At 36.7% G+C, this 17,340-nt stretch overlaps 1 protein-coding gene across 1 annotated transcript in view; it reads right to left on the bottom strand.

The window, feature by feature from the left end:
* Positions 1 to 14,327, bottom strand: part of AGGF1 (angiogenic factor with G-patch and FHA domains 1) — a 44,946-nt gene extending 30,619 nt beyond the window's left edge. The window contains exons 1-5 of the mRNA XM_068535533.1: positions 13,757 to 14,327; positions 11,152 to 11,254; positions 9,911 to 10,113; positions 8,877 to 9,041; positions 6,397 to 6,585 (exon numbers count right to left, since the gene is read on the bottom strand). Coding sequence (XP_068391634.1) covers positions 6,397 to 6,585; positions 8,877 to 9,041; positions 9,911 to 10,113; positions 11,152 to 11,254; positions 13,757 to 13,966 — 870 coding nt within the window. The 5' untranslated portion in view covers positions 13,967 to 14,327. The remainder of the gene's footprint in view (positions 1 to 6,396; positions 6,586 to 8,876; positions 9,042 to 9,910; positions 10,114 to 11,151; positions 11,255 to 13,756) is intronic.
* Between the last annotated feature and the right edge of the window lie 3,013 nt (positions 14,328 to 17,340).

The raw sequence follows: 17,340 nt of genomic DNA, 5'->3' as shown, positions 1-17,340 counted from the left end.
TGCAAATGAAATTGATTCAGTAATCCAAAAAACTCACAAGAAATAAAAGTCCAGGATCAGATGGCCTCACAGGTGATTTCCACCAAACATTTAGACAAGAGTTAACAAATCTATCTTTCTCTAACTATTCAAAAAAGTTGAAGAGGAAGGAACACTTCCAAACTCTCTACAAGGCCAGCATCAGCCTGATACCAACATCAAAGACACGACAAAAAAAGAAAATTTCAGGCCAATATCACTGATGAACACAGATGCAAAAATCCTCAAGAAAATATTAGCAAACCAAATTCAATAATACATTAAAAGGACCATATACCATGATCAAGTGGGATTTATCCCAGGAATGCAAGGATGGTTCAATACCCACAAATCAATCAATACAATACACCACACTAACAAACTCAAGAATAAAAACCATGATCATCTCAACAGATGCAGAAAAAGCTTTTGACAAAATTCAACATCCATTTATGATAAGCTCTAAACAAAGTGAGTACAAAGGAAACGTACTTCAACATAATAAAGGCCATATATGACAAACCCACAGCCAACATCATACTCAATGGTGAAAAGCTGAAAGCGTTTCCTCTAAGATCAGGAACAAGACAAGGATGCTCACTCTTGTCACATTTATTCAACTCAGTATTGGAAGTCCGCACCACAGCAATCAGATGAGAAAAAGAAAAGAATCCAAACTAGAAAGGAAGAAGTAAAACTGTCACTGTTTGCTGGTGACATTATACAACATACAGAAAATCCTAAAGACACTACCAAAAAAACTGTGAGAACTAACAAATGAATTCAGTAAAGCTGCAGGATACAAAATTAATATACGGAAACCTGTTGTATTTTTACACATTTAACAACAAACTACCAGAGAAATTAAGAAAACAATCCCAGGGACTTCTCTGGTGGTGCAGTCGTTAAGACTCCACACTCCCAATGCAGGGGGCCCAGGTTCGATCCCTGGTCAGGGAACTAGATCCCACATGCATGCCGCAGCTAAGAGTTTGCATGCCACAACTAAGAAGCCCTTGAGCCACAACTAAGGAGCCCACCTGCCACAACTAAGGAGCCCATGTGCCACAACGAAGGAGCCCGCAAGCCGTAACTAAGGAGCTCGCCAGCCGCAACTAAGGACCCTGCCTGCCACAACTAAGACCCAGTGCAACCAAATCAAGAAATAAGTATTTTCTTTAAAAAAGAAAACAATCCCATTTACAACTGCACCAAAAAGAATAAAATACCTAGGAATAAATCTAACCAAAGAGGGACTCCCCTCATGGCTCAATGGCCAATGCAGAGGACACGGGTTCGAGCCCTGGTCCGGGAAGATCCCACACGCTGCAGAGCAACTAAGCCCGGGCTGCACAACTACTGAGCCTGCGCTCTAGAGCCCACGCGCCACAACTACTGAGCCCACGTGCTGCAATTACAGAGCCTGTGTGCCTAGAGCCCGTGCTCCACAACAAGAGAAGCCACCGCGATGGGAAGCCCGCGCACCGCAACGAAGAGTAGCCCCTGCTTGCCGCAACTGGAGAAAGCCCGCACGCAGCAACGAAGACCCAACACAGCCAAAAATAAATAAATAAAATAAATAAATAAATAAGGCTCAGGGATTGATGAATTAAAAAAAAAAAAAAATCTAACCAAAGAGGAAAACGACTCATATTCTGAAAACTATAAAATATTGAGGAAAGAAGAGGAACAAATGGAAAGATATACTGTGCTCATGGACTGGGAGAATTAATATTGTTAAAATGGCCATTCTATATCCAAGACAATTTAAAGACTCAATGCAATCCCTATTAAAATACCAGTGGTGCTTTTCGCAGAACTAGAATAATCCTATAACTTGTAAAGAAACACAAAAGACCCCAAATAGCCAAAACAATCTTAAGAAAGAAGAACAAAGCTGGAGGTACCATGCTCCCTGATTTCAAAATATACTACAAAGCTACAGTAATCAAAACAGTATGGTACCGGCACAAAAAAAGACACATAGATCAATGGAACAGAATAGAGAGCCCAGAAATAAACCCACACTTATATGGGAAGTTAATCTATGACAAAGGAGGCAAGGATACACAATGGGAAAAGATTGCCTCTTCAGTAAATGGTGATGGGAAAATTGGACGGCTATGTGCAAAAGAATGAAACTGGACCATTTTCTCACACCAAACACAAAAAATAAACTCAAAATGGATTAAAGACTTAAATGTAACAAAGGAGGAAAGAATATACAATAGAGAAAAAACAGTCTTTTCAGCAAGAGGTGTTGGGAAAGCTGGACAGCCACATATAAAATCAATGAAGTTAGAACACTCTCTCACACCCTACACAAAAATAAACTCAAAACGGTTTAAAGACTTAAATATAAGACATGACACCATAAAACTCCTAGAGAAGAACATATGAGAAACATAGGAGAAACATTCTCTGACATAAACTGTAGCAACGTTTTCTTAGGTCAGTCTCCCAAGGCAACAGAAATATTAATAAACAAGATCTAATCAAACTTAAAAGCTTTTGCACAGCAAAGGAAACTATAAACAAACAAAAAGACAACCCATAGACTGGGAGAAAACCTTTGCATACAATGCAACTGACAAGGGCTTAATTTCCAAAATATAAAAACAGGTCACACAACTCAATAACAAGAAAACAACCAACCCAAAACAAAAAATGGGCAGAAGACCTAAATAGACATTTCTCCAAAGAAGACATACAGATGGCCAAGAAGCACATGAAAGGATACTCAACTTCATTAATTACCAGAGAAATGCAAATCAAAACTACAATGAGGTAACCCCTCACACTGGTCAGAATGGCCATCATTAAAAAGTCTACAAATAATAAATGCTGGAGAGAGTGTGGAGAAAAGGGAACCCTCTTACACTGTTGATGGAAATATAAGTTGGTGCAGCCACTATGGAAAACAGTATAGAAGTTCCTTAAAAAGCTAAAAATAGAGTTACCATATGATCCATCAATCCCACACCTGGGCACATACCCGGAGAAAACTGTAATTCGAAAAGATACATGCACCCCAATGTTCTTTGCAGTGCTATTTACAACAGCCAAGACATGGAAGCAACCTAAATGTCCATCGACAGATGAATGGATAAAGACGATGTGGTATATATACACAATGGAATACTACTCAGCTATAAAAAAAAGAATGAAATCATGCCATTTGCAGCACATGGATGCACCTAGAGATTATCATCCTAAGTGAAGTAAGTCAGAAAGAGAAAGACAAATATCATATATCACTTATATGTGGAGTCTAAAACATGACCCGAACTTATTTACAAAACAGAAACAGACTCACAGACATAGAAAACAAATTTATGGTTACCAAAGAGGTGGGGGTGAGGGAATAAATTAAGAGCTCGGGATTAGCAGATACAAACTACTATAGAACAGATGAACAACAAGGCCCTACTGTATAGCACAGGGAACTATATTATCTTGTAATAAACCATAATGGAAAATATGAAAAAGAATATATATACATATTACTGAATCACTTTGCCATACACCAGAAACTAATGCATTATAAATCAACTATACTTCAATAAAAAAATATGAATATATACGTATAAAAAGACACGTATGACCTGAAACCACAAACCTCCTAGAAGAAAACATAGGCAGTATGCTCTTTGACATCAGTCTTACGAATATTTTTTTGGATATGTCTCCTCAGTCAAGGAAAATAAAAGCAAAGATAAACAAATGGGACTACATCAAACTAAAAAGCTTTTGCACAGCAAAGGAAACTATAAACAAAACAAAAAGGCAGCCTAGTGAAAGGGAGAAGGTATTTGCAAATGATATGACCAATAATGGGTTAATATCCAAAATATATAAACAGCTTACACAACTTTGCATCAAAAAAACAACCCGATTAAAAAATGCGCAGAAGAACAAATAGACATTTTTGCAAAGAGGAAATGCAGATGGCCAACAGGCACACGAAAAGATGCTCAACACTGCTAATCATGAGGGACATGCAAATCAAAACCACAATGAGATTATCACCTCACACGTGTTCTAGAAGCTATTATCAAAAAGACAACAAATAACAAGTGTTGCCAAGGATGTGGAGAAAAGAGAACCCTTTTGCACTGTTTGTGGTATTGTAAATTGGTTCAGCCACTATGGAAAATAGTATGAAGGTTCCTCAAAAAATTCAAAAGAGAACTGCCATATGATCCAGAAATTTCACTTCTCCGTATTTACCAGAAGAAAACAAAAACATGAACTCAAAAATATATATGCACCCCAATGTTCATCACAGCATTATTTACAACAGCCAACATGAAAGCAACCAAAGTGTCCATTGATAAATAGATACAGATGTGGCGTGTGCACGCACACACGCACACAGGAATATTACTCAGCTATTTAAAAAACGAAATCTTGTCATTTGCAAAGACATTAATGACTCTAGAGGGCATTATGCTAAGTGAAATAAGTCAGAGAAAGGCAAATACCTTATGATCTCACTTACATGTGGAATCTAAAAAACAAAACAAACAAAAGGAAAACAGATTCATAGATACAGAGAACAACTGGATGGTTGCCAGAGGGGAGGGAGCTGGGAGTGGGGGCAAACGAAGTGAAGGGGATTAAGAGGTACAACTTTCCAGTTATAAAATAAATAAGCCACGGGAATACAATTTACAGCATAAGGAATATGGTCAAAAATAATATAATAACTTTTTATGTGGAACATGATGGTTACTAGACTTAAGGTGGTGATCATTTCATAACGTATGCAAATGTCAAATCACTATTTAGTACACCTGAACCTAATATTGTACTTCAACTGTATTTCAAAAAAGAAAAAAAAAATCAAGAGTAAAGTATTGAATAGTTGCCACAATTTACAAAATGCCAATATAGCAAATAAGCCTCCTTTCCTGCCTGTAAACTACCAACCTAATTCTATTTAGGGAGTAGAAATAAGAGCATTGATAACATTTTTTTACTTCCCTTCTTTCAATTTAACATTGTATCATAAGCATTTTAAAAATTCCCCTCAGCCTTTATAAACTACCATCTGAATGACTAAATAATGTTTTTCAATTAAATGTACTATCATTTTCTTTCTTTTTTTCTTTCATTTTTATTAAGACATAATTGACATACAGCACTGCAGAAGTTTAAGGTTTACAGCATAATGATTTGACTTACATACATCAAAAATGACTACCACGGTTAAGTTTAGTGAACGTCCATCATCTCATTTTGATACAAAATTAAAAAATTTTTTTCCTTGTGATAAGAACTCTCAGAATTGACTCTCTTAACAACTTCCATATATAACTTACAGCAGTGTTAACTGTATTTATCATGTTGTACATTACAGCCCTAGTACTTATTAATCCTATAACTGGAAGTTTGTACCTTTTGACTACCTTCATCTAACTATCCCCCTCTCCCCACCCCCTGCCTCTGGTAACCACAAATCTGGTATCATCTTCTATGAGATTATTTATTTGTTTTTCAAATGTAACTGACTTATAACACTATCTCAGTTCTTGGTGCACAATATAGTAATTCAATATTTCTATGCATTACAAAATGATCACAATGTCAAGTCTAGTTACCATGTTTCCACACAAAGATATTACATTATTATTGACTATATTCCCCACACTGTACATTTCATCCCTGTGACTCATTTACTTTGTAACTGGAAGTTTAAATGTACCATCATCTTCTTAACCAATAACTGTCAGCCATTTAAATCCATTTTTTTGTTCTTATAAATATTGCTGTATAACTATACAAAGGAATGTTTCTTTCTTTGGAATTTTTTTTTAAATTACAAACTAGAAATGAGACTTTTCCAATTAAAGCATATGAACATTTTTATGGTTACTGATACAAATAATCCATTTTCCCAAAAGATACCAATTGAAACTAATGAATATATACGTATCCTAAATTTGCTAGCAATGGATTTTTTTAATGTTTGCTAACATAAGAAGAAATTGCTCAACACAACTAAGAATTCTGAACTTTTACCTACACCTACTTACAAACTGTGTTTTTCTTTTATTGTGAATTGTGCACTGACATCAACTTATCAATAGCTGGTATGAATGTGCTTCTTCCAAATTATGTAACACAGGAGTATTTTATCTGCCCTAAATCTACCTGCTTCAAACTTTAAGAAATTTTTTCTACTTCTAGTGATTGAGAATTTGTGAAAAGTCCATGTTTGCTCCATGTGAAAGCTTCTTGGTTGATAGATTCTGATATCTTGTTATTGTAATGAATATGTTTAAAATACAGAGTTACTAAATGATTTTCAGTTTCATCAAAAATTTTGGCTTAACTATGATATCATTATGTAAATTTTAAAAATTATGACATTACCTTTTCCTCATTTGTTGTAGAAGAATCAAGATCCTTTCTTTTCTTCTTCAATTTTTTATCTTTACTTTGTTTTGTGCCAGAAGTCTGATAAGGTTGCAAATCTACTCGAGAATGAAATTGGTATCGACCACTTTCCACATCACAGTAGTAATAAATTCCAGTGGAAGGATCATAATATAGTTGATTTTCCTTTCAAAGTTAAGAAAACAATAAGTTCTATTCATGTAAGATGAAATAAAATAGAAAAATAGACTTAATAGAAATGAAAAATATATTCAAATACAGTAAATTTTCTTTTAAGAACTATAGTATTTTTTGGAAAAAATGAATAAAGATAACAGAATGAAAAATGCTTGTAATTTTCCAAAATACTTTACCATTCAATATCTGCTCTAATTTTCCTAGTGTGGAAAATGAATACGTTTACATATTATAATAAGTCTCATGAAATTGCCAATATTTGACCATTTTTTTACTTATAGAAACAGCAACTTCATATGGTTCAACAGAAACCTTTTAGAAGTCATGAAAACTAAGGTATGCATCAGAAAAAGCCGACCACATAAAAGCAATTGCAGACTCATTCTCCATATAATTACACGATAATGGTTTGGTAGTATAAACCCCTAAACCCTCCTCTCAATGACATAAAACAAAGATTTGCCTTGCAATGTTCATGTTTCAAAATCCTGGAGAAAAATCTGAAAATAAAATTAAGCTCATGAACACTACAATGTAACATTCTGTACAAAGAAATCAATAAACAATTGTCTTCACTTATCAATTAATTCTACACTAAGTAACTACATAAGACTTAGAGTAAAGCAGCCTTACAATATAGAGTTTTGGTAAATTATGGATAAAAACTAGAAAGATAAAATTATGTAATCATCTGCATTTATTAGATACTGGCCAGTACTCTATAACCAAGATTTAATTGAACCATCTGTATCTTATTTACATCATAAATCCATGCAGATCAGACTTGGAAACATCTTGCAAAGATATATACTGAGATTAAGCAAGTAAAGCTTCCTGAAAAAGAATAATTTATTTTTCTAACTGTTGATACTATTGCAATTTATTTTCTTTAATTCATTTTGTAGATCTCTTACAAAAATATTTAGAATTCTCACTATCTTTCCTTCAGCTAAAAACTGAATGGAAGCTTTCTGATCTTTATTTCCAGTGATAACAGAACTTCTACAACTCAAATCTTTTTAATCTGCTATGTCTTTCAGTCCAAAATACAGACATTTTCAAATATGTAAGAAAATTAATTAAAATAAAATGAAAACTAGCACAATAAAAATGGCAAAACAATGAAGTCCCTACTCCACTGAGACACAACCTGCAGAATGTAATCAAGCATTTACAGAATAGATGTCAGGAAGAAAGTTACAGAAAAGAAGGTAGAAGAATGACAAAGACTAATGTCATATACTTGGAAATTCCATATTTTTCTAGAAACCAAGTAATTAATAGCTATTTTCTTTGGTAATAAGAGTTTAAACATAATTTTCTAGGTATTAATTAGCACTGTCAATTAGCACACTCCTGTGAAATTAAACCCTCTTTTACAAAGTATTTACAAAGTACTATACCAAGCACAAACTGACAAGCTAATGAAATCCCTTATCTAACTAAAATATTTACTATTATCATTACATTCCCTAGACTAGTCAATAATAGTTCCAATAACTGGAATGGTGAATATCTGCTCTACTTTGGGGCACTACATTCTGTAATTTCTGAGGACCAGATCATATGTGTAGACCACTGAGGTTGAGGTATATAACTTCTAGCATCACTGTCATCAAAACCTGAAAAAATCCAATTAAATACCAGACCTTCAACAGTCATAACACTATATTATAAATCAAGAACTTTCTTTTCTGGTTTTGTCCTAGTCCGTGGTCCATTATATTTCTGATTCCATATTAATTCCCTAGTTCTCACTGTTAACAAATTGATTTTTTAAAAGTGAAATGTTTAAAAGTCACAAAATATAAAACAATGACTAATAATAAACATGCTATACAGACTTTAAGAAAAAGACTCCTCTGTGGTCTAAAATGGATTCATAAAGATATAAGTATTTGAAACAATTTTTAAAAACTCTTACCCCAAGCCTAGAATTAACATTACTTCCTTTTAGTTTAGGTTCTTAAACATTTTACAAAATGTAGTTGTCTCCTTTTATTAATAAATACACTAAATTTTTGTATGTTACTTTACATATAAAAGGTTATTAGATCTCTCTAAAATATTAATCTATAATAACACAATTAACTTATTTAATTAAACATAGAAATATAGTATCATAAGCTATTTTATAAATCTTTACTCTTGCCAAATAGCTTTAAATCAATTTTTACATGCAGCTCCCTGCTTATCTTAATTCAACCTAGGGTTTAATATTTGGTATTCAAGCAGCTAAGAACACAACCATACAGTATTAAAAGGTCTGAGATACTTACAGAATCGTAATAGAATCCAGTGCTGTGATCAAAATACAATCCAGTATTCTCATCATAACTAAATCCAGTCTGTGATACAGCAGCTTCTGCTGCAGCTCTCAAACTTTCAGCTAGTGATGAACCTTCTAAGGATGTATCTTCTGTTGCTAACACAGATGCTGGCTCCTAGGTATGATACAATCGTGTCAAATAGGACAAAAACATCCTCATATCAATATAAAAGTTAGCAGAATCTGAAACAATAAACAGACCTAAAAACTATTTTGAATAATAAGACCTCAATTTCTGCAATGCAAAGGGATGGCTATCAATTACAATTTGATCCACTTTAAAAAATATGAATTAGTGTATCAGTTAATTCAATTCTGACCCAGTTTGAAGACACTAGAAGTAAGTGAGTGACCATTACTCAAAAATAAATACCATAGGGAAGCAATACCATAGGGAATACCATAGGGAAGCAATCCACAAAATACAGACTGAAATATTCTTTAACGCAAATGATCTGGATTCTTCAATAATTACAGGCTCAAGGGGAAAAAAAATTTTAGAAAAGAGATAGAGAAGAAAGCTATAAATTATACATCACACATCAAGCAGTTGCCCTGTATGAACCTTACTGGGATCCTGATTCAAACAAATGGTAAAAACAAATTTATAAAACATTCTGGGAAATTTGAACAGTGGCAAGATATTTGACAGAAAGGAAGTATTAAAAAAAAATTTGGTGTGAACATGGTACTGTGGTTGCTCAAAATTTTTTGGTTGAGTCAAACGTACTGACAAATTTTGTTTTAGTTTATGTACAGCATACACTTTTGCAACACAACAGAGTAGGAAAACAGTTACACGTACGAACAAGTTCTAATTTTTGTTTCTCAAAAACTGTATTATTCACTGCATAATTACACGCAGAACATTTACAACCCTTGTATATGTTGTAATAAACCAAAGAAGTCTATTTTTCTACATAATAACAACAAAGAAGAACAAGTTCTTGAGTAACAACAGTTTCAAGTGAAGCATTTTATTACCTGTGAATTTGAGGCTAGATGGTCCTCTTGTCCACAATTAACATTTTCTGTTGTATCAGTACCAGCATAAGCATCATTTTCTATGTGTGACTGGTCTTTAGAATTAAAAGTAGAAGCTTTGATATCCTGATCTTCCTGAACTGGGAGTTCAGATGCTTTATTTGGAAGATTAACATCATTATAGTATGTCTGATAATAATAATCTATTGCAAAAACAAATTAAGTGATATCATATTAGAATAGTGTATATAAAAAGGACTTAATTCCAAAACACTGGCACTGAACACAAAAGAGCACACGTTGCAAACAAATCATATTTTTATAATTATACACATTTTAACAGATTAAAATTAATGGTCTAAATAAATCTGCAGAGATATATATCTTTGATTCTAATGTCACCTTCAGTACCCTAGCTGTCAAGCTAAAAAGGAAAAAAAGGTAAGCAGACTTGGATTTTCCATAGCAAGAGTAAAAAGAGAAAACGGGTAGACAGGTTGTGTTCTGTCAAAAAAAAAAAAAAAAAATTAGCAACTTCTAACAATGTCTAACTACATACCTCAGTATACTTCAATATCAAATGACAACATGTCAAGGGCTGACTTTTCTGTCAAATTTTGCTCATGGTGCTGACTTTTTTAAAAACATAATATACAAAAAAAAAAAAACATAATATACAGATATGTAATGTTCATACCATTGCTGTGTTCAGCAATTTGCTAAGTTGCGTACTGAATAAAACAAGGCAAAATTTAATGGGAAAGATCATTTCTTGTGATCCCTATTTATTAAAACTTGGTTTCTCAGTTATTTTGCCTCACAACATAATGCCACTAATAAGGCCAGGGTTGTAGGCTCACCCCATTCCCAAGAGGGCCTAAGAGACTGACACTGAATTGATGCTAAGTGGAACGCATCAACAAGAAAACACATGCCCCTGGTCACAAGTAAGGTCAGATGAGAGTAGATGGCTTACAGCATAGCAAAAATTACTCAGTGAATGTGCCAATGAAAGCATATTAGCAATATTACGTATTTACAGGAATAACAATACATTTCTACTTTCCCACCAAAAGAGCAAATAGATTATCTGAAAATACCAAATCATATGGAGAAAAGTCAACTTTGTAACAGCTCTCCTATTTATTTAGATGTATACAGATTCTAAATTTAAAGAAAACTCCACGTTAGCATGATTTGAATGTAGTAGTATTAGGATATCTTCACTATAAGCTGAATACCTGAGATTGACCAAGGAGGGTGGTTCTCTGTTTGTACTTCTACATCAGACTTTTTATTATCTTCATTTCTCCCACAATGGAGTATTTTACTGAGCTCTTCTACCTGAAAGAAAGCAAGGCTTTAGGAAAAATAAACCATACAGCAATCTAATAATATACACACTATTCTCCTGAAATTACAATGATTATTTTTCCTGGTAAAAGTTTCGAGAAGTACCAATATCAGCTAGTTTCCTTTTCAGAAAAACTGAAAATACTACAATATAATTGGCTTTCACCTTTTACATCTGCAGAAGGAGATGTTTTTATTCTTATATTCTCTAGCTAACCTCAAACTATTACCTCCAAAAATCAGACTGACTAAATTAATAAGACTTTGTGAACAGGATCCTTTATTTCTAACAAATAAGAAAGTTTTTATACTACTATTTTAATCGGTCAGCAGTTCTCCCTAAGGAGAATTAAATCACTGAATTAAATTATCTAGTATCATTCAGTGTTCTCCACCTGGAATTAACCATTCACTTAAATAATGCCACTCGTATACTTTAACATACTTTTTCCTTGAAATAGTAATCTTATAAAAGGAAAGAGAGGTGACTGCCTCAGAGATGCACCTCGCCTCCCTGTGTCTCACTGAATACCAAGGCCAAAGCAACTGAGTGTGAAAAATACCCATAAGCAGATGAAGAGCTGCCTCATCAGTACAGCTCAGTCAGAAAGGAACTCAGTGTGAGATTATACCCATTATTAGCGCAAACCCAAAAAACAAGCTTCTAAGTATTTCTTTAATGATACATAAAGCTTAAAAAGAGAAAGGTGATAAGACTGATTATATACAGATTATCTGTGCACTTCACAGATTATCAGATCTGCTGCTACCACCAGGGCTGGAACTAGAGTGAAGCGAGCAAGGCACCTAAGGCACAAAATTTAAGGAGGCATTCACTCTCAGATTCATGCAAGTATAGAATCATACCTGAGAATGAGTGCCCCCTTGAATTTTTCACCCTAGGCTACTGACTGCCTTGCTCTAATCCTGGCTCTGGCTACTACCACTATTACTATGAACAAGACCATTTATATAGTATCTGCTACATGCTAGGCATGGCACTTGGTACTGTAGGTAACATCTCATTCATTCTTACAACCACCTTACAAATTAGTCGTCCTAATCCCCATTTTACATGTGAGAAACCTAAAGAAAGTAATTTGCACAAGGTTTCCTTGACTCCAAAGCCTGTACATATTGTACTTTCCTGCTAGTTCACCCTCAATTCTCAAGCCAAAGTTTTACTGCTCCACATAAAACACTATCTAGTCATTAGGAATGACAGTTAACAAACTGTCTACCCACCACCAGGGGAGGCTGACTAGAAAGATAATAAAGAAGAGTTATTACTATCACTAGTAAAGTTACAGCTTTCTATGCATTTCAATTTTTCATATTAGACTGCTACCAAATTAACACTAATAACCAAAACGCTGGCTCTTCAAAGATTAGCAAAAACGTTTTCTTTTAGGATCTCTATAGCAAGCGGTACTTTTACAATTTAGAATTATAAAAGCCTTTTTTATACAGCTCATCATATTTTGCTCCCCTTTCCCCTCAATATTTTAACAATATTTGTAGTCTCCTAGCACAGTCGCTATGCATTGTAGTTGTCCAAGAAATAGTTGAGTAACAAAACACAAATTTTCGATAATGTCATAATGTTAACAACTCTATACAACGGGCACAGAAAGTCATTGCAACTCAGCGGTTATTTTCATAGATTATTTGATAACAAAGCGTAACAAAGTTTGATGATACTTTAACGTTCAGCCTACGTTTGTGGTTTTAGGAAATGTACCAATATATGCCAAAAGACTAGACAACAGTTTAACTGAAATTAATAATTACGTTGAAATAACTTGTTGGGAAAGAGCGCGACTGCCCAAAACAATCAAGCTGAAAAGATTATGCTGTTTAAGAGTTTTTTTTTTAATGGGAGTTTAAATATTTGTCCTTACTGCATGTTATAAGAACAAAATTAGCTGCTTAGTGTCTCTAACGAAGACAGTTCTATCTTCCCTACTTCCACTAGACTACTCAAGATGAATGCCCAGAACAACCTCACACATACCTAGCGTTCAGCAATTTGCAAAACTGTAAAACAGTCTGTTGACATTTACTTTGATTTAACCTCCACCAGTGTGGTCCTAGCATTCTCATTTTATGGGCCACTGAGGCTCAATATCAGTTCACACATCTAGGGTATGATAAATGGGATTCTGATTGAAATCCGGCTATTTAACAAACTCAAAAGTGATCTAGAACAAAATATTAGAAATGTGCCTACTGCCAATGGGACTTCACAAGTGAGAATGAAGACTCAAGTACTTAAGTGCACTCCACGCCGGCCACAACTGCAGTTCACGCACTTATCTAAATCGAGCACCCCAACTCTTAGGTTTGTTCCAAATGTACCGGGAATTATCATCGCACTGAACTTTTAACTCTTTCAGGTACTCTATAAAGCAGTCCCGGGCCCTACCAGGGAGCCCTTCTGAGGCTATCTTAGACTTCGAAGGCCTCATCTCGGGCTGGATGGGGACCGCGCACCTGGGTGCGGAGCTCCTGGTTGTTGCTCTCGGCGCTCTGGTACAGCCGCTCTGTGTGATGCAGCAGCTTCTCGATCTCCCGCACTTGCCGCTTGCAGCTCCGCAGCTCGCGTTCCAACTTTTCCACCTTCCGCCTCAGCTGGGCCAGCTCAGGCTCGGGGGAGGGAGGTGGCGACGGCGACAACGAAGGCGGCGGCTCCTCAGAGGCCATGGGGTCCGGCGCGAAGCGGCCCGCGGGAGCGGAGGGACTGCGCTCAAGCTGAGACGGACGCCAACGGACCCAGGAGCCACGGGAGCGCGCGGGCAGCGAAAGGCGGCCTCATCCCCGCCCGGCCGCGGCAGCCCGCGGCCATGAGGCCCTAAAGCTGGTTACCTGTAGCCGAGGCGAACTGCGGGCAGCGAGCAAGGGGACGGAAAATGGGCCCAGTCCGCCGGGCTTTGAAACAGTAAAACTTTATTGGTAACCACCTGCCCCGGCGACCGAGTAAGCCACCGAAACGTTGGAGAAATGGGCGGGTGAGCGAAGCAGGGTCCAGAAGCGATTGGGCCGTTTCTGGGCTGAACCGGAAACGACGGCGCCGGCGGTGGGCGGGGCCAAGACGGAAAAGGAAGCGACGGAAGGCGAGAAGGGCCTTACAGTGCACAGGCACACTTTCCGCTGGCTGCGGGGTGCACGGGACGGGACGGGACGGGACGGGACGGGACGGGACGGGGCGGGACGGGGCGGGGCGGGAAGGGGCGGGAAGGGGCGGGAAGGGGCGGGGCGGGACGTGAGGGCGTGGAGAGCGGGCGGAAAAGGTGCTACGGTAGCCCGGGAGAGATAAACAGAACATCGCGCATCCTCTGGTCGCGGGATTTTACCCTTGCACACTTTCAAAACGTTTTCAAACTTTTTGCACAGAGTGCACTTCCTAGCTCCTCGTTTTACAGATGAGAACAGTGAATCTCCAAGAAATGTTTTGCCAAGGTTCATAGAATTGATGCTAAACCAGGACTGTGAACGTAGTGTTCTGACGCTCTGCTTACTTAGTGCTTCTGCGGATTCCGTGACGTTAGGCCCCCCAGGAAAAGAAAGCAAATTCCTATAGGTCTGGCTTGCAGAGAGAAGCATCACTAGTGGGAAAGCAAGCAGCAAGATTCTACGGAAGCAGGAGAGAATTTTTTTCTGTTTCAGTGCATCTATTTGGTGTTTTGTCTATGTGAAACAGGCGTTTGTTCAGCAGCCTTTAAACTGATGAGGGCTTCTTGGAACACACTTCCTTTCTGAACCAACGTCATTTAGAATTAGAGCTTGAGTTCGGAATGCCAGGCCTGAGACCTATGGAGGTCAGCGACTATGTCTTGCCTGTCCTCTCCCAGGGCCCGGTTCAGTGCCTATCACAGAGCGGGTATCCTTAAATATTTGCTGAACATAAAAATCCTGTTTGATGTCCTAGTTCAGTGGCCGCTCTGTGTGCTTTTTGTCCCGTGCGTTGCCCACTAGTTAAGTCACAGGCGGTGAGTTCTCCAGCGGGGACCTGCCCTCTCTAGGTCCTGCACACATTATTCCTTAGGCTTTAAGAGTCCTTCAAAATGGCACCACAGTGATCTTCTAGCCATCAAAGGATATTTAGTGAGCAGGCAGAATATGTACTCCCCGATGTAAAATAGAGATGTACTGCCCCCCAAAATCTGACTTACCTTAATGCATTATGACTCTAATCAAGAATTTATCCAAATCTTTTTAAATAAAAGCTATATTTCCCACTTTCGTCACCTTTGGGGGGGGGAGGGTAAGGAATTCCATAAACACCACCTGTAAGGTAACTTTAAGGTAAAGGGGACTTCCACTTTCTCATTTTATAGATGGGAAATTTCAAGTTTTAACCATTCATTATAGAAGGAATAAATAAGCTTATTAGCTGCTACTTGAAGCAATGATTTGTCTTAAAGGTAATCCATTTAATCCTAAATTCTGACCTATCATGCCACTAGTCTATAACTTACCTCTGACCATTAGTCTGGAAGAAAAGAGTCAAAATATTTTTTGAGAAAAAAAAAGCTTTGTGTATGAGGTGGGAATTGCATTAAGGTTCTAGTAACAGAACTTAGTTTATAGTGGCTTATTAAACAAATTAGGAGGTTACTCTATTACATTAAAGAAGTCTGGAGATGGGCTGTCCAGAGCTGGTAAGGTGGCTCTACCAGCTATTTAGAGACCCAGGCTCCGTCTGTCTTTCTGCTCTTCTATTCGTAGAGCATATTCCCAGCCTCCAGGTCAATTCATGGTACAATATGGCAAGGGACAAAAGGACTTTCCCAAGGCCCCACCCAGTGACTTCTGTTTATATCTCACCCCTTGCTGCAAGTAGGGCTGGGAATTGTGTGTGTGTGTGTGTGTGTGTGTGTGTGTGTGTCTTTCTGAGCTGGACACATTATTCCCTCTAACAATAAAGGGTTCTATAAATATGGAAGAAAGAGAAAATACTTGTTGAGTAGGTAAATAGCAGTCTGCCACACCTAGTTTTCAAATCAAAAGGTACTTAGTAGAGTGGACAGGGCCAGTGCCCTAGAGAAACATACTACTCGGCACCCTTCATAGTTTGACTTTGTTTTTATAGTGTTTTCCTAAGTTATTATTGATATTTGGTACCACAGACTGTAATCATACTTCTTAGTTCACAACATATTATCAACATTAGCCCATGGATGGCTCTTCTCTTTTTCTGTTTTTGGGGTTTTTTTTTGTTATTTTGGTTTTTGTTTTTGTTTTAAAATTGCTCTGTATCCCCATTCCCCAGTCCCATTACCTCCTTTCTGCCAATATGGGCACCCAGTCTCACATGTTTGATATATGACCTTAAATATAAATCTATCCTATCCTTATGTTTCCTGTGTATTTCTTTTACATAAGTAGTATTTGATTTTAAATCTTATGCTGTTTCTTATTTTTTCCACACTAAAGATGTTTTTAAAATTCATATATATTGCTATCGTACATCTAAGTGCTGCATAGTATTCCAAGGTTTACATATACCACATTTTATTTACCTATTACCCTAGTTGTCAACATCTAAGTTATTTCCAATTCTCTATTAATACAATTGATGCCACAATGAAAATCCTTGTTCATGCCACTTTATTGACCTGTGCATTCATTTCTTTGGGATACATAGCAAGGCGTGTGATCTCTGGCTCATAGGGCAAACATTTAATTTCACTACGTTCTGCTATATTGCTTTTCAGAATGGCACCAACAGTGCACAAGGAGTTCTTTGTCCTCCGCATTCTCTCCAATACATAATATTAGTCCCTCTTGTACATTTTTTTGCCATTTTTATGAGTGTAATGAGGTATTTCACTGTTGTTTTAATTTGCAATTCTCTGATTATCAGAGAATTTCATATATTTATTGAAATGGCTATTTGGACTTTCCCCTCTGTGAACTGCCTATTCATAATTTTTTTGCCTATTTCTTTCCTGTTCTTTTGCAGTTCTTTCTATAATCTAGATATTAATCATTTACAGTTTTAGATATTGCAGAGATCTTCTCCCAGTCTGTCATATATCTGTTAAACTCATCTATGGTGTCTTTTATTGAACAGA

The sequence above is a fragment of the Eschrichtius robustus genome, chromosome 2 (assembly GCF_028021215.1).
Source record: "Eschrichtius robustus isolate mEscRob2 chromosome 2, mEscRob2.pri, whole genome shotgun sequence".
NCBI lineage: Eukaryota > Metazoa > Chordata > Mammalia > Artiodactyla > Eschrichtiidae > Eschrichtius > Eschrichtius robustus.
Note: the sequence above shows the minus strand (reverse complement) of the source record. Positions and strands in the feature narration are given on the sequence as shown.